General features: G+C 39.4%; 1 protein-coding gene across 1 annotated transcript in view; it reads left to right on the top strand.

Annotated features, from left to right (window-relative positions):
- The window catches only part of kcnn3 (potassium intermediate/small conductance calcium-activated channel, subfamily N, member 3), an 80718-nt gene extending 55163 nt beyond the window's left edge, over positions 1–25555 (top strand). Inside the window, exons 7-10 of the mRNA XM_084726694.1 lie at positions 618–728; positions 14616–14743; positions 19301–19370; positions 23345–25555. Coding sequence (XP_084582820.1) covers positions 618–728; positions 14616–14743; positions 19301–19370; positions 23345–23785 — 750 coding nt within the window. The 3' untranslated portion in view covers positions 23786–25555. The remainder of the gene's footprint in view (positions 1–617; positions 729–14615; positions 14744–19300; positions 19371–23344) is intronic.

Raw genomic sequence — 25555 nt, forward strand, 5'->3', positions numbered from 1 at the left:
TCCTCCCTGTGTTCCTGCTCCTCTTCTCCTCTCAAGCATGTCTTTTCTGGTTGAGAGACTGCTGTCACTCTCTTCCCGAATGAATTTGCCATATGTCCCATGTGGGCCGAGCTGGAATGCAGACAAACCGGTCCGTGTTTTACACTTTTACACGTCCTGCAGGCCTCGAGCCTCCAGTGACAGCAGAAGACTGACACCATGTAATTCAGATTGACAGCATCTAATTAAATGAAATTAGGTAGTGCCAATCTTTGATGCGTTTTCGCATCTATAAGGGGGCATATTTTTCAGCTACATATAGAGTCGATATAGACGGGATCTCACACCAGATGGATTGGAAGTGAAAATAGACTTGGCTCATCTCTCGACATGAGGAAATGTGGATCTGGAACAGAGCTATCCCTCTTAATCCTCTCCTCTCTCCCATTCACTTTCTCCTTCTGTCGCGCAGCTCTCTTCCTCATATTTGTCCTCGCTCCCTTCAATCATCTGGGCTAATTCCCCCGGCCAAAAGCCACCGATTTACCAATTCCTCCTCTTTACTGACTGACTCAGTGCTCTGTTTTCTCCTCCTCCTCCTCCTCTCTTCCCTCCCTCCCTGTCCTCTTCTCTCTCAGGGTGCAGGCTGTACGGCTCTGGTGGTTGCCGTGGTAGCCAGGAAGCTGGAGCTGACCAAGGCCGAGAAACACGTACACAACTTCATGATGGACACGCAACTCACCAAGAGGGTGTGTAGGCTTGTGTGGTGTCGGTGGTGTGAATGAGTGTGTCCTGCATAAATAAAGGCAAGTTTATTTGTATAGCACATTTCAACAACGAGGCAATTCAAAGTGCTTTACAGAAAACATAAAAGACATCAAGACACAATGTAAATGTGGTGTAAGGCAATATAAAAATACATTTGAATACAATTAAAACAAGATAAAACGGGAAAGTAAAAGTTACAGTGCAGTTTAAGATATTAATCAAAAATGAAAGGCAAACAGACAAGTCTTCACTTCTGATTTAAATTACATTTACTTATTTTTTCTGAATCTCTATTTGAAGAAAATTTTGGCACATCAGTGCTTGTATGGGATTATAGTCCCCTGGTATGGCTCTGTACATATGTGCCTCGTCGGCGCAACTATGTTAACATATTTTGTTGTTTTCCATAATCTGAGCTAGTAGGAGTATGTAGATATTGAACAGAGAAAGCCTCAGATTGAAGCCTTGGAGAACACCATACATCATTTTTGTCCGCTCAGATGTGTACTTGCCTATATACACAAACTAGTCCATGTCCTTTAAGTAGGGTCCAAGTAAGGCAAAACTATAATTGTTGTAAAAGAAAGCACACCATGGTTTGGACTGAATTGCAGTATTTTACAGTTAATTCTTTGGCAGACAGGAAGCCAGTGTTCAGATCTCAGAACTGCAGTGATGTGATCCACTTTTTTGGTCTCAGTGGAGAGTCTCAGTTTCTTGAGAGCCCTGTAAAGACAGTGTTACAGTATTCGAGTCAAAAATCAGCTGATTTTGTAATTATCTTAATTAAGCTGTTGAAATTCATGTCTGAGTCCATAACTACACTGAGATTTTTAGCTTGGTTTGTTTGTTTTTGACATTACGGATTAAAGCTGAGGATTGAGTTAATCGTTTTTCTCCAAAAATAATTATTTTGGATTTATCTTTGTTTAATTGAAGAAAATGGTGGCAAATCCAATTGTTGATTTGTTCAATATATCTGCCGCAGGGTTGTATAGGATTATAGTCCCTTGGAGATATAATTATGCAAATTTGTGTGTTATGGAAACATAATCTGAGATAGTGAGAGCATGTACATATTGAACAGAAGAGGCCCCAGAATGGAGCCTTGGGGAACTCCACAGATCATTTCTGCTCAGATGTGCAGTTACCAGAGGTGGGGTACTCACATGTCTTGTCAAACTTATGTTGAGGACTTGAGACTTGCATGACTAAAACTGATGAAAGCCTCGACTTCACTTTGACTTGATATTCATGACTTGAGACTTGACTTATACTTGAGGCAGATGGCTTGAAAGGACTTGTTTTTGTTAATTAAATATTTGCATGTTTTGAGACAGACAGAACAGACCAGTGCACAAGACAGCTATCATGGTGGGAACTCGTCCAAAAATAATGAAATTTGGATTTAGGGTTTATGTTGTTGAGGAAGGTTGTAAGAAGAGAACAGAAGTGTGCAGTGTCATATGAGAAGCACTCTTGACAGATGTGTTAACAGGCCAAGGAGAAATGGCATGACCCTCATGGAGGGGATCCGTGGCAGGAAGCTTAAACATAGTGATGTAATCTTTTTGTTGTACTTCTGTTTTCACTTTAGAACCCTTTAGAGTTATAAAGCTGTATTATAATTTCAGAGTCCCACTCACCATTATTGTTCATTTAAGATGGTTGTTATTGATCTCCACAAAATGTCAAAAATCAGTAAGAATTATTAAGTTCAAGCAGGCTGCAGTAGTTAAAAATAAAACTTAACTGTTCCTCACCAGTGTCTTAACTGTTTGCTTGACCTGAGGTATGACTTGACTTGACTTGCTTGCCTTATAGCAGGTGCTCACCTCAACTTGCTTGATTCTCACCATAGTAACTTGGGACTTGCATGAGACTTGAGATATGTTTGTGACTTGCAAATGTGCGATTTGCGCCCACCTCTGGTACATCAATAGACACAAAAGTTTTCAAAGCAAATCTATAATTTATAAAGCAGAGTACACCAGGGCAGGGACTCCAAAAGAACTGTAATTTCTAAAAATACAGGTTTTAGGTGAATTTGTACTATATTTTCAGATTACTTTGTGGTTGAAGACACGGTGGTTGGGAGCCTGGCAAAACAGCTTGTCCTTTCACGGCCCCTCCTTCACCCTCCCCAACTACTCCATCACACTATCACCCTGTATTGTTGTGACAGAGTGCCATGTTATTTGAGTGAGTGAAGGCAATAAAAGGTCATCTCTTTCTCGCCCTCTCTGTTCTGCACTCTCACTTACCGTCTCTCTCTTTCTCTCCAACTCCGATCTTTTTCCTCCTACACGTCCGTCCCTCCACCCTCACCGCCGCCCCTCTCCTCTGACATTTGTCTCTCTTACAGTGAATCCCTTGCTTTCCTCTCCTCCCTCCTCTGCCCTCTCCTTCCCTTCGTCCTCGCCGTCCTCCATGCCTCCTTCCCTCCATCTCTCACTTCCTCCCTCCCTCCTCCGGTTCTTTTCAATTTTTCATACAGTTGAAAGACCCAAGTTTTAAAAATAGCTCCCATATCAAATATGTAGGGTACATTATGGCAGCAGGGTATCTGGGTGACTGAATGGGGCGGGATGATCAATAATTTCAGCGTGGATAAAATATAGACAGAAAAGCCGCATAGATTCTCTCTATTGGAGCCGGGCTCTCACCTCATCTTCCTGCAGGCTCTGGCCGGGTCAGCCACAGTCTGTTTTCACAAGACGTTAAACACCTTGGACTGTCAGTGTAAATGTGTGTGTGTGTGTGTGTGTGTGTGTGTGTGTGTGTGTGTGTGTGTGTGTGTGTGTGTGTGTGTGTGTGTGTGTGTGTGTGTGTGTGTGTGTGTGAGAGAGAGAGCTCTTGTGTCAGAGTTTTTGCATGTAGATTACTTACAATTTGGAATTCAGCAGACCATCTATGATGTATCTCTATTTGAATAGATTTTAAACTGGATGTTATTTAAAGAGCGGGTCCGTTATATTTTAGAATCTATTTTTGGGTGTTGTTTTTTGTTTGTATTATTCTTGTTGTTGTTGTTTTTTGTTTATTTGTTTATTTGTTTTGATATCATCTCGTATACTCCCAGCAGTGTTCCAAACGTTGGTCCTGGTACACGTTTTAGCGGCAAAATCTTTTTTTTTCCAAACCCCTAAAAACATTTTCCCATGTGACCTGACGTAGGTTTGTGCATGCTGATGTTTCCACATATAAACACACTCAGAGAAGGGAGAGGAGGGGAAGGCATCAGTGCTGTAACCTGTGTCACCACTTTGTGGTAATGGCTGAGTGGGAGTTTCTATTTGAAAAGCCCAGAATAGAACATAGATGGAGTCGCCTGTTAACTGTATTAATTATATAAACTTGGATATTGTCACAATATTTTTATGTAAGACATGGCAATTTTGGAATTTTTGTATTTAAGCTCGGTCTCATTTAAAAAGATCTGTTTAGCCGTTGCAATAGTGGGGTCAGTTAGTCCACCATTGTGGTCCAGACTGAAATATCTCTGCAACTCTTTGGATGGGATGGATTGCCATGAATTTTGTACAGATATTTGTGGTTTTCAGATAATATATCCGGCTTACTTCTCCTCCAGCAGCAGCAATTGATTTCCATCTTTGGCATTTAGTGAAATATTTTGACAACTGTAGGATGTATTGCCATGGAGTTTTGTATATATATTTGCCTCAGCGCAGCTATTTTTTTTAATACTTTATGCTTTGTGATAATTAGTAAATGTTAGCATGCTATCATGTTAAAACAGTGGTTCCCTATGGGGGTATAGAGCCACTGCACAGGGGGGCGTGGATCACCAGGGGAGTCATATAGAGTGAAACTAAGTGAAATGAATGTGATTTATGTAGGGGAAATAAACAAACAAGAGTCTGCTGATGCTATCATGCTGACCTTTATTTTGCTAAAATTTGTCAGGTATTTTCCCAGTTATAGTTAATTATTGATTTAAAAAATGTGGGGTGCTGCCAGAAAGAGTTTGAGAATCACTGTGTTCAACTAAGATGGCGAACATATAAAACATTAATTCCACTTCACATCAGTATGTTAGCATTGTCATTGCATGTTAGTGAGAGTATATCCATGTTACCAAGGTCCTATATGTTCTATACCTGGTGTTTCTATTCTGTTGTATTCCTCTCAAGAGGCTGCCAGCAAATCAGACTGTCATGTGTATGACATGATAAATAAAACTGAGGTACATACCTCTGAGTTACCTTGATCATACTCTATGATCTGAACCAGTATGATATTGTTTATGTGTTTTTAAAGCACATATACGCCGTGCTTGGCTGCCATAGGATTACACCCACCTCTGCACGTGCCTTTCACTCAGTCAAGCCTCATGTTGTAAAGTTGATTGTGAAAATTATGATTTCCAGACTGACTGTACAAGTAGTGTGTTTATTTGCAATGAATACACTGCTGTGATGAAATAATTTGAAAGATAAAGAATATGTCTATTAACATTATACTATAAGAGTTATTTGAAGCCATTAATTGACAAAGTGTTCTGTGTGGCCCAAGAAACACCAGTGATTTTTTAATTTGTTCCACTTGGTATTGAAGTTGAATGGTCCTGTTGTATATTAAACCCATTATGCACTATATAGAATTGACATATAAATCTGGGGAACACAGGACCCTTGGAACATATTTATAATCACCATTTGGGAACATTAGCATAGTCATTGTGAGTATATTAGCATGCTTGCATTAGCATTTAGCTCAGCAGCCTCACAGAGCTGCTAGCATGGTCGCAGTCTGCATTCATGCTACTCATACAGATAGAAACTCATATTTGTACCAAGTGAGAAAGCCCTTATGGTTCATTAATTTATCCATTAGTTTTAGCTATTTCAACTTCCCTGCTCAGTTTCCACCAGCGGCTCATGGTGCTGAAGGAACAGTTCACCCCAAAATAAAAAATACCTATTTTTCCTCTGCCCTGTAGTGCTGTTTATCCATTTATTTTGGTGTGAGTTTGTCTTGACTATGATAGAACTAAGTGGCATTTGGCTTGTGAAAAACCCAACAGCAATGTCTCTCTTCTTGAATTATGACCTGGTTACTCGAGATAATCCATAGACCTTGTGGTGAGCAGTTTCATGTGGGAACTATTTTCTTTTAACAGGAGACAGAAAGCAATACCGACATGAAACTGCTCACAAGGTCTGTGGATTACCTTGAGTAACTGGGTCATGATTTCTGGAAAGAGACATCGCTGTTGAGTTTTTCAAATGCACATATATAGATTTATTTTTAGTTTTATTTATTTATTTATTTATTTTTGGCATTTTGAGCATCACAGGCTGACTGCCATTTAGTTCCATTATATTCAAGAGAAGGCAGACAACTCACACCAAAACAATCTAGATGGATAAATAGCACTACAGGCCAGGGGAAAAAGATGTTCTTTTGATTTTGGGGTGAACTGTCCCTTTAAGGTGTTATGGTAAAACTGACAAGGATTGGTTGGAGGCGTGTACTGTGCAGTCATGTTATCATAGCTGGTTGCTGTAACTGTAATTATGCTAAAAATTCAGCCTCACACTAATTTGCAATTCTATTTGCATGATTATTTTGCTTATAAACACATAGCCTATGTGAATTAAAAATCTAATCATAATTCGTTTTTTGAAAATTGTTATACTACTCTACAATCTTTCTACACACCCCCTGGCAAGTGCTGTCCTGCATTCATGAAATTTTGGAAAATAATATTTTTGTCATTTTTATAAGCTATTGCCTTTCATTGTATAAATATAGATAAAACTGGTGCAGATCACATTTTATTCCCACCTATATGAAGAGAAATATTATGCCATACATTTTAAGTGGAATGTCATTCTCAATCCAATAAATCACAATCTTAACAAAGCCAGTCGTCAGGTAAGGGAGGTGCCATATAGAGCAGCTTCATTCAACACAACACAGCGTGCTGCTTGGTGACATTTCCTTCAAAGGGTCTTGGGTTTATGCAGTGGTAATTGTCTCCTGCCCTCTATTACTGAGAGACCAATGATTGAAGCTGTTGTATCCACATTGATTTACATGGCTGGGGCCATTCTCTGCCATATCATCGTAACAAGAGAGTACAATCACTCAATGCTTTATGATGAATAATGCAACGATAGTCTCTACATCCTGCCGTCATCATATGTGCACGCACACACACAGACACACGCTCTGAGACAAAAGCACATACACACACATACATCAGTGAAACAGTGTTTCCTTCCCTTTGAAGGATTAACAAGAATGTCAATTAAATGCCAATCAGTGAAGCTCTTAGCTATTGGACCGTGTTGATGGTAATGTCTGTGTTTGATGTCGCTGTCTTTAGGCCTGGGTGATAAAACAATAGTGATACGTGTTGGCAACAGACACTTCATCAACAGCAATAAAAAAAAAAAAAAGGTTCAATATATTGTTCAATACTGCCATGCAAAGACAGAGAACATTAACTGCGGAAAAGCTCAAGTTAAAAAAAAAATGTTTAAGCTGTCCAGGTAAACTGGAACTGATAGGATGTAATTTCTTTATTTTAAACCTTAAAGTAATAAGATCATAGAGAAGACATGATATCAACAAACAAAATTGGTCCTTTTAGCTTTCCATATATTATTTGTTTTGATAACAATTAACTTTTAATTAATATAATAAATTAATTTATACTTTAATACATTTACATTGTAGCAGTGAGAACATACATATTGGTGGGCAGTGATGCAATTCTGGTGCCAGTCGCTACAACTTAAGTGCTTTAAAAGTAACTTGACCACACAAAATTGATCCCTCCTAAGTCCCACCTTTTTTGAAACCTGGGTCAAATTTCCCCTTTCCTGTTTCTTGTACTTAAATATGCTATGTGCTAGGTTCGTCATTATTGAAAAGAAAGAGGAAAGGAGGAATTTGACTGAGGTTCTGCTGGTTGTGAAGCTTCCTCAACTGTTAGTGGACCACAGAGCAAAAAGGGATGGGACTCCCACTAGGAGTCCACTAGCTTATGTACAGCCTGTCATGTCCCCTGATAATGGATCATGATACAAATGACAGGAATAAATAAAGATTCAAAATATTTGTTTCAAAGTAAGATGCGTAAATTCAAAATAAAGTGCTAAAATTCTTCCTCCTGGTCTTTATTAAAAACAGGTCATTAAAAATTATCAATAATTAACAACTGAAATTAAACATTTAGTCGTGATCAATTTTCCTGATGTTACCCAGACCAAGTTGTCTTTATCTTTAAATGTGTGTCATTAAAAAAACAGTTTCTGTAAAGTTTGTTCACTAGTACAGAGTTTAAGCCCTAATACTGCAAACCAACTTTTACATTATACAGGAAAATAAACTTTTCCTTAGACATATGTGCGCCACACAGATCATTCTTAGTCTAAATATGTGTGTGGTATTTGACACCTTCTGACACATACTTCAAAATATTTTCACTTCCCATCATTTGAGTGTTCTCTGCTTTCATCCTCAGATCTGACTTTTAGACATGCCCGACAGGACTGAAGTTGAAATCTTAAAATCTCGTGTGGTGCAGATTGGGTGCCTGCCGAGGACCTAATAACCTTATCAGGGAGGAGGATGATGTGCTTTAAAAACATCATTCAAAGTTCAATGCACAAGGTTAATTTTCATGCAGCGTTCAGTGAAGTGAAGTGTTCCTCTCCCTTTGATAGGATTATAAAATGGAGGGTAATTAAATAACAGTTAACATAGCTCCCGAGTCGAGCATGTATGTGAAGCGTTGAGTGTTCATGTTTCATGTCTGGACTTGTTGTCTCATTGCAGAGTGTTAAAGGGATAGTTTGAATTATTTGATGTGGGGTTGAATTAGGTACTGAGTGTAATGAGTGTATTAGCTACAGTAGATGCCCATCAGCATGCCCCCACTTAGAAGAAGCAGTACAAGAAAAAATATGGAAGCCCGGCAATATACTGCTGTGGACAGAGTCAGGAACGAAAAGTATTTTATCCACTTAAAATGCTCCATAGTTATAACTACACATCTCCAGTTTGAAGAACCAGAGAACAGTACCAGCATGGAAGCTGAGCAATAAACTCCTGTGGACAGGGTCAGGAACAAAATGTATTTTTGCCACTTAAAAAGACCCCCAAACAACCTTAATATCAGTTTAAGTGTATGCTATATTTAGAATATTTTCACCACTTTACCTCGTTGTTAGACAGCCTCTTCCGATGGGAAACCACTGTCTAAGCCATATTTCTCTCTCACTTGCTCAACCAGACTCCATTGAAGAAATCAGTAATTTTACCTTGCAGATCACAGGAGTTGCTGGTTGCCTCTGTTGGTTAGTTTTGTTAGTTTTGTTTGTGTTATCATGTGACTTCGGTGTTTTAAAAGTGTAGTTTAGATTCACCAAAGTCACACAATAAAACAAACTAACAGAGCGAGGCAATATTAGACCAGCAGCTCCTGTGTTCTGCGAGGTAAAATTATTGATTTCTCCTAAGGGGTTTGGTTGGTTTGGAGAATATGGGGTTTCCCTTCAGAAAAAGCTGTCTGAGGGCTGAGTAAAGTCATTAAAACACTGGAAATATAGTGTGCACTTAAACCGATATTGATTCTTTTAGGTGGACTTTTTATATGTAACTAAAATATTTAATTTTTTTCTCTCACACTGGCTGGCACTCTGGTTGCAGCAGTGTGTGTGGCTCTATCCTGAAATATTGGTTAATTCAGAGCTCTGCAGAGCGCTCTTGACACTAAAAAAAGTAGGGCATAATTCCTGTATGCGCTAAGTCAGTAGAGTACAGTGATGTCTCCTTCCTTTAGATGGCACAACCATATCAATCACTCAGTGCAGCTATAAGCCAACTGACCTTGTGAATATGGCTGACTGATTCTGTTTCTGAGGTCAGTATTTTTATTTCAAGCTCCTTTAAGTCTTGTTGCAAAGTTGAAAATGTCAAGGCTTTCTATGAATTTGCACTCTGGATGTGTATTCTGCCTCTACTCTGGACCATTGGTTAATTCAGAGCACTTTTATAAGTCCCTATGGCATATTCAGAGCATCACCCTCCCTGAATATTCACAGTACAATCTGGGCTCCAGCCAAGGAGGAGGTGCTGTAATGCCTTCCAATGTTTACACCACTAGCCAAATGGGAGCAATCTAACCCCCGAAGATTTGCTCTAAGCTAGCTTTCACTCCACACAGTAAAAATAACTCGTTTTCTGACAGCCTTTTAATTCAAACGCAAGCCAGATAGATCATTATTAGTGTGGACGTATTGTGACAGCGACAAAAATTGATTTGACACTCCATGAATGCATTTACACATCTCTCTGATGTTTTTTCACTTTTACCAATTGAACCCAAGTGTACAACTGTCTAGATTCATGAAAGATTCCCTATGGTGTGTGTGCTGAGGGTGTTGTATAGCAAATTACCTCATTCAGGAGACACAAAACCTGTATTATTATTTTAATTTTATGAAATGTTCTGTGACCCCCTCATTGATTTGTATGGGCTTCTGTCTTGGGTTTATGTGCATTCTTGTACAGTGTGTGTGTCTATTTGCGTGTGTGTTCAAGACTTGTCTCTTCCTTTCGTTGCCATGCTTGTGAGGGGAAGGTCAGAGCAGGTGAGGCCACGTGTCGCCGTGGCACATGGGAGGGAGGTTGTTGCCAAGGTAATTGGCCTGTTTGTTTTTGTTTTCTGCTCCCCTAGAAAACACCACTGAATCTCTCGCACCGTAGTGCATAATTACTAATTACATACATAGGTCATTAACGCTCTCCTGGGTTGTTGGGGTCAGGCGTCTCTGCTTTTTCTCTGATGTAGGAATAATGTCTCCATCATTACTACAAATGAAGGGAACCAGTCCAGGCTTTTAAAAATCTTTTTTCAGTATGAGCAACAAATAAAATGACCTTAACCCTAACCCAATTTTTATTTTTTAGTTTGTGAAAGAGGTGTTTAGAGACATCATTATCTGCATCTGCATCTGTTCACCCAACAACATCATCTGTATGTGTGTTTGAATAGATGACCATGAGTGAGTGTGGTTTATACTGGGAGTCACCAGGCTTGGGAAGTAACAGATTACTTACAGATATACTTAGTAAGAACTGGGATTATTTGGAAGATTATAATTGTAAAATACATTTGTTGTACATCAATAAATTATGTTCAACAAAGGAAGGAACAGCTGGAAAAACTAATAAACCTTCAACAAACATAAAACATTATATTAGGCAAAACAGTTTTATCATATTTTTTATTAAGACAACCCAAAAGTAACCAAAAGTAATCAAGTTACATTACTTAAATATTGTGACACTTGGATTACATTACTGACTACATTTTTTAGACTTCATGTCTTAACAATCAAACTTCCACAGGGAGACACATATTAGTGCATGTCATGATCCTTGTCTGTCATACCAGGTAGATTGTTACTGAAAATGCCTCGGAAAATTAACTTGAGAAAGGGGGGAACCCTGGAAATGTTTTTGCTATTTTAATGGAGTTAGCAGTGGTATGCAATTTCTGCAAGGACATCTCTAAAATAAATCTATTTATACTGATTGATTTATACTCGACAATATGTCATCAACCACCCAACATGCTGAGGTGTGGGAACCTCTTGTCTTAACAGATTTCTCTTGTACCTGCCATAAGGTGTGCTGTGTAGGGGAGCAGCCAGAACAGCTCTTTGACCCAAACCAGCCATATGGCCCCATCATGGTTGCCCAAGTACAGGCCATATGGTCCAGGGATGGCTGCTGCTGCTGTCGTTTGGTTTCTTGTGGAGTCTTCTTAGCGGTTCACGTTGAGTCTTTTATTTTTTTCTTAATGGAGTTGTCGTCTTTGCCTCCATTTGTACATGAACTCCCAGGAGGAGAGGTTAAGAAAAATATAGAGGGTGGGAATGGGGAATAAACACCGTGGTATTATCAGTCCCTGTTATTAGCATGTGGAGCAGTTCCCAAGATTTAAATGAAGGGTGAAAATCTAGCATCGTCTAATTAAATGACCTGAAGCAGTGCAACAGGCTCCCTCTGCACAGCTGGACAGATGGAGGAAGTTTGTGTGAAAACTTCCACAACAGCGAGCCAGCCAGGCAGACACAAGATGCCGTCGTTCATCATATTTCACTCAGCCTGCAGTGATTAATCAGGTGATAAATAGGATTTGACATATCAATTTACCAATGGGCCTGTAGATATGAAGGGTATTAAATGTGCTCTTCAGTAACCTGGCTCATGATTAAAACTTGTGAAACTGTGTTTTGTTCAGACATAATCCTGGCAAGTTAACTGTTTCCTGACTATCACTGATGGTTGGTTTTCAATCTCGATATCTATATATCCTGCCCAGTAGTGCTGAGTATCAGACAGTGGCTCCCAACCATTTTCCTTAGAGCCCACCATTACTAATCTGCTAATCTTTTTTTTCCTAAAAATTGATCCCTAAACAATACCCAGCCAATTTCCAACAGTGTAAGCAGTTGTGATTTTAACTTTTATGTTCAAACACTATTTAGTCAAGATATCAGAAATGATCTTGAGATGAGTGTTGCAGCCGTAGCTGTGCCAACCTGTCTTTATTTTGATGACGCCTCTTCAAGATCTTTGCAGCTCTGTCTGTGCCTGTCCTTGCTACATGGATGGGAGTTGTGTAATCCTGTTGATACACACTAGGAGAAGAGGCTGAGAGGGAGAAACATGGGATAGCAGGGTTTACCTCATACTCCAGCCTGAGATTTACGTACAAATCCCATTTGTCAAGGCGTGTGAACTGAACATAAATATTTTTTTTATCTTGCTGGGTAATTCACATGAGATTTACAGACTATATTTGAATATGTTATCAGTGAACAAGCTGTAAAAAGGTAAGAATTCATAAATTTGTAATGCTAACTGTCATTAAGAGCGATTGGTTAGCTGTATGACTCAATCTCCTGCAGGGGTCTTCTTATATATGATCCATAGTATGTTGGATTAGCTCTTTTGGGTTTGACTTCCTCTGTGTCATTGAAAGCACATCTGCGAGGCCCAGGGCCTCCTACTCTCTTCATCTGTAGCCAATAGTGTGTGTTTGTCTGCATGTGTGTATGTGTAGGCGTGTATGTGTGTGAGCAGTCCTTGACTGCGGTGGATAGGTGCTGATTAGCCAAGCTGCCGGGGTCTTTTGTGCTCCTCAGACGGGGGTATAATTGTTCTTTGTTCAGTGCTCAGCATCTCTTTGAAGTCTCTCATTCAATTTATGTCCTTACAGATTCTCACTCCCTTCTGCCTTCTCTATGGTATCCACCCGCGCTTTTTTTGCTGGGTGTCAGACCCCTGTGTTGTAATTACATAGCAACCTATAGGGATATACAGTACATGAAACATACAGGAGCAGATATGAAATAAATTGATGTAACACAATCCTCATTGTTGTCCACAGAAATCAACCTGAAGCCTTTGCTGACATTTCCAATGAGTATTTTATTAAACCACAGCAATCTCACATTCAGATGGCACAAACTGTGCTCTTAGAAATAGAGACTAACGGAGATGCTGTTTTGGTTCCTGGTAGAATCTTTTATAAAGGTTCCACTTGGAACCCTTTCAGAGAGTTCTGCCTGTAACCCAACATGAAGGGCTATCTGTTGGAGGTTTCACCCAGAAACCACTATGAGAGGTTTTACAGAGAACCCTTCTTTTTATATTCCAAGGATTTTATCAAGAGCCTACGCTGGGGGTTCTACTGAAAACTTTTTTATAGTCCATGGATTTTATCCAGATCCCAGGGAGTTCTAACAAAATCCTCTTCATATTTATATTTATATTTATATTTCAAGGTTTTTTCAAGCCACCCAGAGGGTTCTACTGAATACTTTTTGTATTTCACAGGTTTTATCTATGGAGAACCTTTTTATAATCCATGTTTTATCTTGAAACTACCATGGGGGTTCTACCAAAACCCATTTTATATTCCAAGGATTTTATCTAGAGCACACCAAGGGGGTTCTACCAAGAACCTTTTCATATTATGGTACAAACAACACTTGACAAACCCTTGCTGAAAGAGTTTGTCCAGGATTTTAACAATCTTTGAAGAAACTCTTTCTTCCAAAAAGGTTCTTAATGGAACCCTTATTTGTAGAAAGAACCTTTCTGCAAAAAGGGGTTCTTCAGAAGCAAATGGTTCTAGGTAGAACCTCAGCCTTCCAGAGAAAAACCCTTTGGGAGCTCTTATTTCTCAGTGTTTAATGACAACTGAACATTTCTGGTCAGTAAAATGGAAGAAAATAACCATCTTGCCATTGACTAAAGCATCATTACACGGGCTATTTCTCATATGTGCCTCGTCTGCAGAGACGAGGATTGTCTTTGACAGCTAGTTTAAGAGCAGCAACTCATTGTTTCGTTCAGTTTCTGTCATAATTAAATGGAGGATCACTGTTTTAATGAACTGTGGTGGTACTGTGGTGAATTAATTCCAACCAGCCAAGACAATGCGGTCAATTTGAGTTGGTCTACAATATAATGTGGCAGCATATAGACAAACAGAGAGAAGAGAGGAGCGTGTGTGAGGGAGAGACTCCTGTTGGTTCTCATTGCCAAATCTCCCCAAGGAGAGAGCTGTTTATGAAAAGCATTGGCAAGCGAGCCGGTGTGTGTAGAGAGAGACAGAAAGAATGAGGGCAGCCGCTAAGAAGAGAACGATGGTTTAGCTTTTTTCTTTGCAGGGAGACAATGGAGGGAATAAGAGAAAGAGAACAGGGCTGGGTAAACCTGTTGCCTGCTTCAGTTGCCAAGGGCTACCTGTTGCTAACAATGTGTGTGTATGTGTCCGTGTGTGTGTTTGTGTGTTGATTGTCTGGAAGCAGATAAAGAATGCAGCAGCTAACGTGCTAAGGGAAACCTGGCTCATCTACAAACACACCAAGCTGATGAAGAAGATCGACCACTCCAGAGTCCGCAAGCACCAGCGGAAGTTTCTTCAGGCTATACATCAGTAAGACCACACCCACAAACACACACACACACACACACACACACACGCACAAACGCAAAATCACACACATGCACGCAAATACATGCACAGTTTGAGTTGATGAAGCCTTTGAAATCATCTGTACTTTCTATCCACCCACAGGTTGAATCAAAGCTGATAATCAGATAAAGTGCATGAATCCCTACACACACACACACACACACACACATACACACAGAAAGAGACACACAAAATGAATCATCATCTACTAAAGGGCAAGTTCACTCCAGGCAAATACAGTTGTGGGACTGGATAATCAGTGCATTGTGTACTATTAGAGACACTCTGAGCATCATATTATCTGTACTTAGGAGGATTATTGATGATACAAATACATACAACAGAACTTAACACTGGAACCGCCTGGGGTCCCTGTGTACCTAAAACAGCCAACTTACTCACTATTACAATGCATTGATTTTCAATGCAGTTGTTCAGTTTTAAAAGGGAGATGGCCCAATGGAAGCACCCCCTGCCCCCACACCACCAGTGCTTTAATAATGCTTATTTTACCAAACACATAAAAGTTTTGACTGTATAAAGTTTACCTCAAGTCATGCAACTGTTTTAACTGTTCTTAAAAGTGCTAACTAGAACCATTTAGGATTCTTTGCCTTGCCCCCATAGAAGAACCCCTTTTGGTTCCTGAGAAAAGCTTTTATAAAGCTTCCAATTGGAATTCTTTTACAAAGTTCTACCTACAACCCAACATCTGTGAAAGAAAGAGAGGACCTTTTTGACGGTTCTATCAGAACTGTTTCTCCTTCTAAGGGTGCTAACAAGAACCCACCTTGGGTATTCTACTGAGAACCTTTTTATATTCCAAAGGTTTCATTTGGAAACCCACTCAAGGATTCTACAGAGAACCCTTCTTTATTCCAAGGGGTCTAAAATTAGATGCTTTATCAAGAATGGGGCAGGTTCCATGTTAGTGGAAAAGGCCTGGCCAAGGTTTCAAAGATCTTGAATGGAACCAGTTCAAGAACCAGTGCTAATTTGGTGGAAAATGGCCCTCTGAAATGATTAAAAGTAAGAACTTACTGAAAGTACAGTTCCTCTATGGGAACAAGCCAAAGAACCCTGTGTAGTTCTAGTCTGAACTTTCATTTCTAAGCGTGTACTCTATACAGTATATAGACTACAATAAAACATAGAATAGGGTATTTATTTGACACAGTTCAGAGAGAATATTATAGAGCCAAGCTGAAACTGTCCATCAGACTCCCTTTAATTCAATGCACTGATCAAGTTTAATGCTTGATTTGCATTCACACCTCTCTTTCTCTTACTCTTATTGAAGGTTAGCCTCTGACTTCTGACACAGCTCAATCACACACTGTAGTAGACAAAAGACGTTGTCAATAGCGACCTAAAATGATAATCTAAACACATGAAATTACTAGTGTGAAAATGACTGCGTACTCTATAAGGGTAAATTTTACCTGCTGGGTCTTACAGGTATAAAGCCTGACTTTTGACATTTTAACGATGGGGGAGCTACGTCACCACTTTTAGAGAAGGTCAAGGACTAACAAAAAATTACAAAAAACAAAATTACATACATACGAAAAACAGCCATGGGGAAATTTTACCCCATGTGGTGGTTCTAGTTTTAGTCCTGCGCATTATTATTTGATTCATAGCATTGTTTACTTATATTTAAATAGGGTGGTTGTCTTGTTAAAGGTTGTTTTCCTCAAAGATTTTTGTATATCCTGTCTAGCATCACAATTAAGTGGTCCCTTTTTGTCGCTTGGTCCTTTGATCTTGAACAGTTCAGTCTAGACTTGAGAAAATTAACAAGTACCTTCAAAAGCCAGAGTCAAGAGACCTAAGACTGTTTTAACTGTAGTACAAAGGCTAATCCTGGTGTATGTGGACTGTGCGTGAGAGGCTGACTCTGTGAACACACTTAACAGGGTCATTTTAGGGGAACATGAGTACTGTTTTTCTGGCCGAAACCTGCTGGTGTAGCGGAGATGTGTTCATGTGGAGGTGCAGCCTCATAAAATCAGGCTGCAATTCATTATAATGGTGGAAGCCACAGGGTTTGTTTTATGAAAACACATATAAGACCTTCAATTCACTGTATATTGTATCGTGTTTTGAGAGTCAGCCAGTTCCTGTTTTTAACTAGATGAAAGAAAGATGATTTATTTCATTTTATCTAATGCAATTTCCTTTAGATTATTTCCCAATGGCCATATGCTATTAAAGGTTTCTTATAAACTGAACTACCCTGTTCATTTAATCTAGCACCGTTAAAATGGTGAATCAAGCGTGAATCAAGCTTACATACGCAGTTACAACCAGCTGAACCACTAGTTCAACCAGAGGTGTACTTAATTACTTATGAGTTTTGGGGGTTTTTTCAAAGTCTTTATATTATTCTTACTTAAAAGTAGAATCAGTGGGATTTGTTTGAGCTGTGAAAGATAGTCTCATTCCCAGGATGTTAAATACTGATGTTCTGGATTTGTAAAGAGTCCAGAGTACAGCAAAATAATGAGAAAGTTCAATTGAAAGTCTACCTTTGATAATAAAACATAATAATTAAACATCAATAGTTAAAATGTAGCCTAATACTGAGTAGTATTTGAGTAAAATACTTTGTACTTTAAAGGGACTATTCACCTAAAAATACAAAATAATTAAAAATACAAAAATACATATTTTCCTCCTGGCCTGTGGCAAAGCATAAAAATACATTTGAGAAATTCAAGTAGAAATAGAAAGTACAAAAGAAAGTAATTCTGTTAGATTCTACTACAGAAAGAAAGCAGTTCCTACATGAAACTGTTCACAACAAGGTCTGTGGATTATCTGTGGAGTAACCAGGTCATGAATTTTGTAAAAAAAAAAAAAAAAAAAAATTAAAAAAAAACACTGGTTTTGAATTTTTCTAATTTTTTTGTGCTTCTTAGTTCAATTATATTAAAGAAAAAGAAGACAGACATCCCTACAATTAGCACCAAAACTCTGCAACTCACAACAAAACAATCTAGATGGATAAATAGCACTACAGTCCAGCAATTTTGGGATGACCTGCCCCTTTATTTTTAGTAGTTTTTCTTATAGTTTAGTAATATTTCAGTAATGTAACAGTACTTCTACTTGAGTACAGATTTTCAGTACTCTTTTTACCACTGAGCGCAACACATAGTGAAGCACAGTGTCTACATTTGACTCATCCTAAGTAAGGAGCAGTGGGTCGTCACTGCACAGACCCCAGTCACTGACAGGAGAAACTGACCTAACATACAGTACATGTTTTTGATGGTGGGGGAAACCAAAGCAACCAGAGGAAGCCCACACAAACACAGGGAGAAAACAGAATGGTCCTGCCCCAGCCATGATACAGTTAAGGTCTAAGGTCTCTAAGGCATAAGGTCTCTGTCTTATTTCAACATTAAAAGGCATAATTCACTCCAAAATCAATCTGGCCTTTAGTGCAATTTATACATCTAGATCAGGGATTCTCAAACTTATTACTCAAAAGGTCAGATTCTGATTTTTGATTTACGAGGATGAGGATTTAAGCAACAGACATTCAAGCTCAAGACAGTTAAGATTTATAGTTAAGAAGTCAAAATACATTAGAGTCTAGTGGGTGGAAAGGCAATACTGGAGCTAACAGTAAATTCATTACACATTAGTCCTTCAGTTAATGTCACCATTACAATAAAGTCAACAACAGGAAAAGATGCCACATTAAAACTATGTTCATCTGGAGACAGGATCACTGTGAATAATTTATTGATCAATGGAAATTTTATTTCAAAACAGAAAATGTTACACTTCATGACATATTGTATTTATAACATGAGGCATGGGTCCAGATTGACTTGCCATTGTCTGCACTTTGGGAACCTGATACCAAAACTGTCATTGGTTTAAGCTGCAGAGTCTTGGAGATATCAGCTGTTGAAATTTCAGCCTTCTCTCAAATATAATAGAACCATACGGCACTCTACTTGTGGTGCTCAAAGCGCCAAAAGAAAAGCAAAAGATCAATGTGTCATTCCAGAAATCATGACCCAGTTACTTAAGACAATCCACAGACCTTGTTATGAGCAGTTTCATGTGAGAACTACTTTATTTTAGTCATAGAAAGACAGGCTGATAGCTCCAAAATGCTGCAGCTCTCACCAAAACAATCTAGATGGATAAACAGCACTACAGGCTACAGGAAAGATTTGTATTTTTCATTTTGGGCTGAACTGTCCCTTTAAATGTATATATACTTTCACCTTCATTACAAAATTGCAGCGTTTCAGAGCACATTGTGTGCTTGCTGTGTGGACATTTAAATCTAGGGACAGACTCGCTGCAGGTAGAAATGAAGCTGAACTGGGCAAGGTGACCGCACCACAGTGTTGTTGTCTGGACCCGCAGGGATTAGTTCTGTGGACCGACCACTGTGTGTTTACTGTGTTACAACTTTCTGTGTGTGTGTGTGTGTGTGTGTGTGTGTGTGTGTGTGTGTGTGTGTGTGTGTGTGTGTGTATCTGTTTGCAGATTGCGTAGTGTGAAAATGGAGCAGAGAAAACTCAGCGATCAGGCCAACACACTAGTGGACCTCTCAAAGGTGAGACACACACACACACACACACACACTTACAAATAAACTGCTAAATAGAACCATAAAGGGTTCATCAGTTTGTTCCCATAGGATAAGCCCTTTTGGTTCCTGGTAGAACCTTTCATAAAGGCTCCACTTGGAATCCTTTCATAAGCTTCTACCTAGAACCCAGCATAAATGGTTATATATAGAACATCTGTGAAAAGTGCCATCCACAATCCCCAAAGAGAGGTTCTACAGAGAACCTTATTATGGTGTAATGTCCCACCCAGAATCCTCTCTGGAGGTTCTATCCAGAACCTTTTCTTGTTCTATGGTTGCTAAGAAGAACCCATACAATGGTTCTACAGAGAACCCTTTTATATTAATTCCAAGGGTTTCTTCTAGAACTTATCTGAGTAGTTTTACCAAGAATTCTTTCACATTCAAAGGCTTTCATGTAAAACCCACCCAGGTGGTTCTACTGCAGAATCAAAGCTATAGAACCAAAGCTAGGGTTCCACAGAGAACGCTTTTATATTTCAGGGGTTTCACCTAGAACCTACTCAGGTAGTTCTACATTTCAAGGGTTCAACCCATCCAGGTAGCAATACTGAGAACCCTTTTTTCTCAGGGGATTCATGTAGAACCCACTCAGAGGGAGTTAAAATTATATTTAAGGGTTTCACCTATAACCCTCTTGTCTTCTGTGAAATGAAAAGTGTTCTAAATGGAACTCATAGTCTTACAAAGAACCCGTGCCAAATCTTTGACATTGGTTCTTCAGAAGCAAATGTTTCTTGGTAGAACCTCAGACCTTCAGAAATAAGCCTTTTGGGACCCTTATTTCTAAGAGTGCACACTTCACAGACAGGTAAGTCAGTCGTACCTGACATGCCTTTGCCCCCCAAAATACACCACAACATTCCTGTGTTTCAGTGCTGACCTGCCCGTTTCTGTGGCTTTGTGTCTCCTAGCAACCAGAACAAGTGTTAAAACAGGGATGACTGAGTGAGAGAGCGAGGAGGAAATGAGAGGAGGGAGGGGAGTGCTCATGTTTTTCTGTTACTGTGTGGGTGTCTGAGAGAGAATGTGAGAGCACACGTGTGTCTGTGTGTGTGTGTGTGTGTGTGTGTGTGTGAGTGTGTGTGTGAGTGTGTGTGTGTGAGTGTGTGAGTGTGTGTGTGATCGTGAAAGAGACGCTGAGGAGAGGGAGTGAGATGGAGACTTCAATAAGAGGGAGGAAAACGATCGAGCAAGTGTGTGTGTGTTTGTGTCTTTCCAAGAAGCAATGCCTTTAGCACCAAATATTTTGCAATTATGCCATCCCAGTGACTCCATCTCAATTGGCCACTTGTGCGTTTACCATGGTTACGGAGGCCAGAATGTGCAAGCCAGGGACAAGGCCTTCCTTTCAATCTCTCTCTGCTCTCTCTTATTCTATCTCCTTCTTCACAATGTTATAACGACGCCCACATAGAGACTTCCCTCCAGCCTCCTCTTCATTCCAGCTTCTAGTCCCTCTTGGACATTTTTTTTCCTGCTGCACAGTGTCTTACTCACTCCTCCCCAGCCTCACGCCTGTCCTCTTTCCATGTTTACTTCACTCTCTTTCTTTTCTTTTCTCTTCTCTTTCTCTCTTCTTTTCTTATTCTTTCCGTAATAATTATCCTTATAATTGCTGATCCAGGTACTTGGTATCAGTATCAGTATCAGACTTGAAGCTCAGGCAGGGTGTCTTCAGGCTGCAGGGACATTGAACAGGGGTGCAAGACAGGCACAGCAGTATACTTTTAATTAGAGGCAACAATGAGTCTTATACTGTAAGCTGATCAGCTGTTTTTAACTGTCATTGGTATGTTGGTATAACGTTATGCTATCCTGAAAACAAAAGCACACTGCTCTGAAAAATACACACTCTGGAGCTGGAGTTCAGTGACTGCCTGCCACACTGCATGAACATATTGCTTAATTTAACATCTATTCCTCTGAAAGATTATTAATTAATTCTTATGTCTCATAAACACACACTAACTGTTTTGGCAAGCATTCTGCTTTAAATTGAACTCTACTAAATGTGAAACAATATTCCAGCTGTTGATTTGAAAATTTCAAAGGATAACTTGGTGGTTGTAGCATTGTAGGAGATGCCAGTATTTCAACTAAGCATGTTCCTTAATTTCTTATGACATATCATGGTCATTCTATGATTTTGTACTGTAAATACATTACATACTTCCTTAAATTTAATCTTGAATATGTGAATGGTGCTAACCAATCGAAAATTATGCTAAAGTTCTGCATGTGGAAAAGTCTCAATAAAAAGAAGCAGTGGTATTGCATAACTGAGTCGTGTTGTGGGCTATGTATTTCCTCCAGTATGGGAAGATATACGTATTTGTTTCTCAGCTGATGAGCATGATGTTTTTTAGATGCCCAGGTCAAGCAAAGTGCATCCAAACAATCAATTACAAATGTCTTAATACATATTTTTGTTTTTTAAGGGAGAAATTTGTAATATATTTATATGTCATCAGAGATCAAGGAAACATTCTAAGTTGAAACACTTGCTTCTCTGACAACAATACCACAGCCAGCATGTTCTCCATTGAAATTTTCATTCTGGACTATATCTGTTTGCCCATTTCACATTTATTAAAGTTCAAATTAATGCTGAATGTGCCGAATGTTAATTGCCAAATGAGTAAGTCTCTGTTTATGAGTCATAAGAAATCATTAATAATCTTTTAGATGGAGTAGATGTCTATAACAGTTAAATTGAACAATATGTTAGGTTTCAGTGTATCAGGCTTAACTTCACATCAACAGACAACTGACAGTTATAAACAGCTGATCAACTCACAGTGTAGGACTCGTTGTCACTTGTCATTGTCAAAATTTAATATTGCACCTGTCTTGCGCTCCTGTTCAGGGTCTCTGTAACCTGCAGGCAGCCTACCTTAGCTTTGAGCTCACTTTAACCATGCATCATATATTAAATAGGGATTCACCCAATTCTAATTCACTATTTGGACTGCTGTACTTATTTTTGGAAGCTAGGGTCTTCTCCTCTAAGAGAGGAGGAAACACTATCTGATCGGGATCAGCAGAGACTCAAGGTTGCTTTATCTGTATTGTTAGTGGACATGAAAAATGGTATCAAGCCATCTGTAATTTTCTTTAAATAAGTTTTAATAAAAACACTCATAATACTCCTGTTTACGTATTTGCAATTTGTCTCCCTTCTTCAAAGTACTCTGTGTACACTGAATCATTTCCTCTCCTCTCCTCTCCTCTCCTCTCCTCTCCTCTCCTCTCCTCTCCTTTCCTCTCCTCTCCTCTCCTCTCCTGCCCCCAGCTCCTTCAATTGAACACAACTGAAATAAAACACAATTCTACTTAAAATGTTTTGTACGTATATGTGTATGTATTTCTGAATGATTGCATGTTGAAATTTTCTGATATCCTATATCCAGGAAATTCAACAATATTTTTCTAGCAGCAAACACAGCAACAGAGTGGATTAGCATGTTATCAAATTATATTTATGATCAGTTACATGACAAAGCTAGATTTTACTGCATAATCTGTGGTGTTTGAAAGCACAAACAAAACTGACAATGCTCAGCTGGCCATTTTCATCAAAGGTAGTAATGATAAATTCAGAATTGAAGAGTGGCTGAGTTTGTGTCCAAGGTACAGCTAACTAATATATATAATATAAACTGTTTGCTTTTTTTTAAGTATGAAGAAAAGATGATATTAATGGAAGTCCGTTTTCAGAAATACTGCAGAAATACTAATAGTGCCCCCCATGAGATGAAGCCATTTTGGGTTTGAGACCCCTGAAATAGGGGTTTATGATTATATACATATATAGTGTATAGTGTCTATGGCTGTATATGTGTATGTGAATAAGAATATAGTAATGTCTTGCAAGAAAGTCTATTATTATGAATATTGTCTTAATAAAATCCTAAATCTTCTCCTCTCCCCTTTAGATGCAGAGTGTCATGTACGAACTCATGTCAGAGCTCAACGACCGCAGCGAGGACTTGGAGCGCCAGATGCTGTCGCTGGAGCAGCGGGTGGAGCAGCTCACTGCTGGCTTCAACACCCTGCCTGCCCACCTCTCAGCCACCCTCAGCGCCCAGCACGCCGCCCTGGTCCACCTGCTCCGCGAGAGGGACGCGAGGGATGGTAGAGGAGGTGGAGGTGGTGGTGGAGGTGGAGGAGGGGCTGTGGTCCCCCTGTCCCCTGCTGGCTCTTTAACCACAGCTCCAGCTTCAGTCTCTCCAGCCCAGCTTGTGTCTCCAGCAGCGCCGCCCCCGTCCCAGGTCCCTACTCTGGCCTTGGAGTCCCCTCTGTCGCCCCCACCGCTGAGCCCAGAGGGGAGCCTGGAGGCTAGTCCAACCCTCAACACCTGCACTTCTAGCTGCTGAAGACAGCTGTGAGGACCAGGAGGAGGACAAACATGGAGAGAAAACAGGGAGAGAGGGGTGGGGGAGGCTGCGCCGGTCCTCTCAAGTCAGACTGAAGAGGAGCGGAACGAGGAGGGAGGAGGAAACTCCACGAGGAAAAGATGGACTATGAGGAGAAATAATAGGATTAAGATGGAGGGCCGGCATGAATGATGAGACATGTTAGGGACTTTGGGGCCCTTTCCTTGACGAGGAAAAATGGAGACTCTAAAAGGTGTTAGGGGGAGGAAAGGATGTCAAGAGGGTGAGAAATGGAGGTAGAGAGGACGAGAAGGGGGGAAGGAGAGAGGAGGAGAAATAACTGGGAATAATTATATGAACTCAGAGCTCCTAAATGGAATCCACTCCAATTACTGAAAAGGCCTTTTATTCTCTCTTTCTATCTTCCCTTCTCTTTCCTCCCCCAATCTCTCTCTCCCTTCATCAGGAATTAATGACCATGACTTTTTATCCTTATGATGTATTTTCTATCTGAATGCTAATTGTGTGTTAACGAGCATCCCTTTAAAACAGAAGGTTCGATCAATACGACCATGATGAAAAAAAACTAGTGGCATGCACCGCACACACACACACACACACACACACAGACACACACAAAACTTATATCGACACACCATCCACGCAATACAAGTTAACACAGCACAAATACACAATCTTTTCTCACAAAATGCAGGCCCTATTTACACGCACACAAAGGAATTAATGCAGCAGCCCACATGATAATACTAAAGCCTATACTGCCAAGCACTCAATGCACTGTCAATCTCTCACAGAGCACTGCCAAGCAATGTAGACGCACTGTAAAAAATGTTCATCCAAACGACTTATCTTTTGTGTGCAGTAGTTTAGACTTACAATGCAGAGTTGTGACATTTTAACTACTCAGTTGAGAGAACCGTAACTACACATCAAGTTGAAAGAAGTCGGGGTGACACTGAGGGACGTGAGTCATCATCAGAACGTCTGTTTGTGATGAGGCAGATGACAAAATAACAAACTACAATAAGACTTTAATACTGCATTTTTAATCACAGATTAAGTTGAACTGATGTGAAAGTTTCTTTGTAGGTTTGCTGTACTGACATCAGTTTGATTTTGTTTCATTTCTGTGAACGTTTCTTGTGAAGACCTCAGAAAATTGACAATTTGTAGTCATATGAAGTGGATTAATACTGGGATGGTTGTTTGAAGGAAGAGTAGATTACAACATCAACATTTATTAAATGAACACTTTCCCCCCAAGTATGTATACTTTTTCTCTTAGCTGTACACTATTAAAAAAAAAAGCTGAGAAAACTCAGAATGTCAAGGCAACTGCCTTCTCTAGATTTGAGTTTTAAATCAAATTCAAACTGTTGTTTTAAAATAAACTAAACAAAATCTATAAGATAAGATAATTTACTTTTCTTCTGTAGATAAACTTGAATCTTTGAGTTCTAGAAACCCAAAAGTTCTGTATTTCAAAAACTGTTTGTTTCTAAAACTATTAAGTTTTTCTAAGAAGTAAGAAGGCATGATACTGATAAATCAATTAGAGATCAATTGGCCATTAAGTATTTGATTGATCAAGTAAAATTTAATCGATCCACTATCAAATATAAATCTGAAATATAACAGAGGTTCACTGTACGCGTGCACTCCGCATGTTATATGATATTCAGGTATTTGTGTTTCATATGTAGACCCATATGTCTTCATATGTTTCATAGGATTTTTAATGCTGTCAGA

Source organism: Lutjanus erythropterus, chromosome 9 (assembly GCF_056507025.1).
Source record: "Lutjanus erythropterus isolate fLutEry1 chromosome 9, fLutEry1.hap2, whole genome shotgun sequence".
Taxonomy (NCBI): domain Eukaryota; kingdom Metazoa; phylum Chordata; class Actinopteri; order Lutjaniformes; family Lutjanidae; genus Lutjanus; species Lutjanus erythropterus.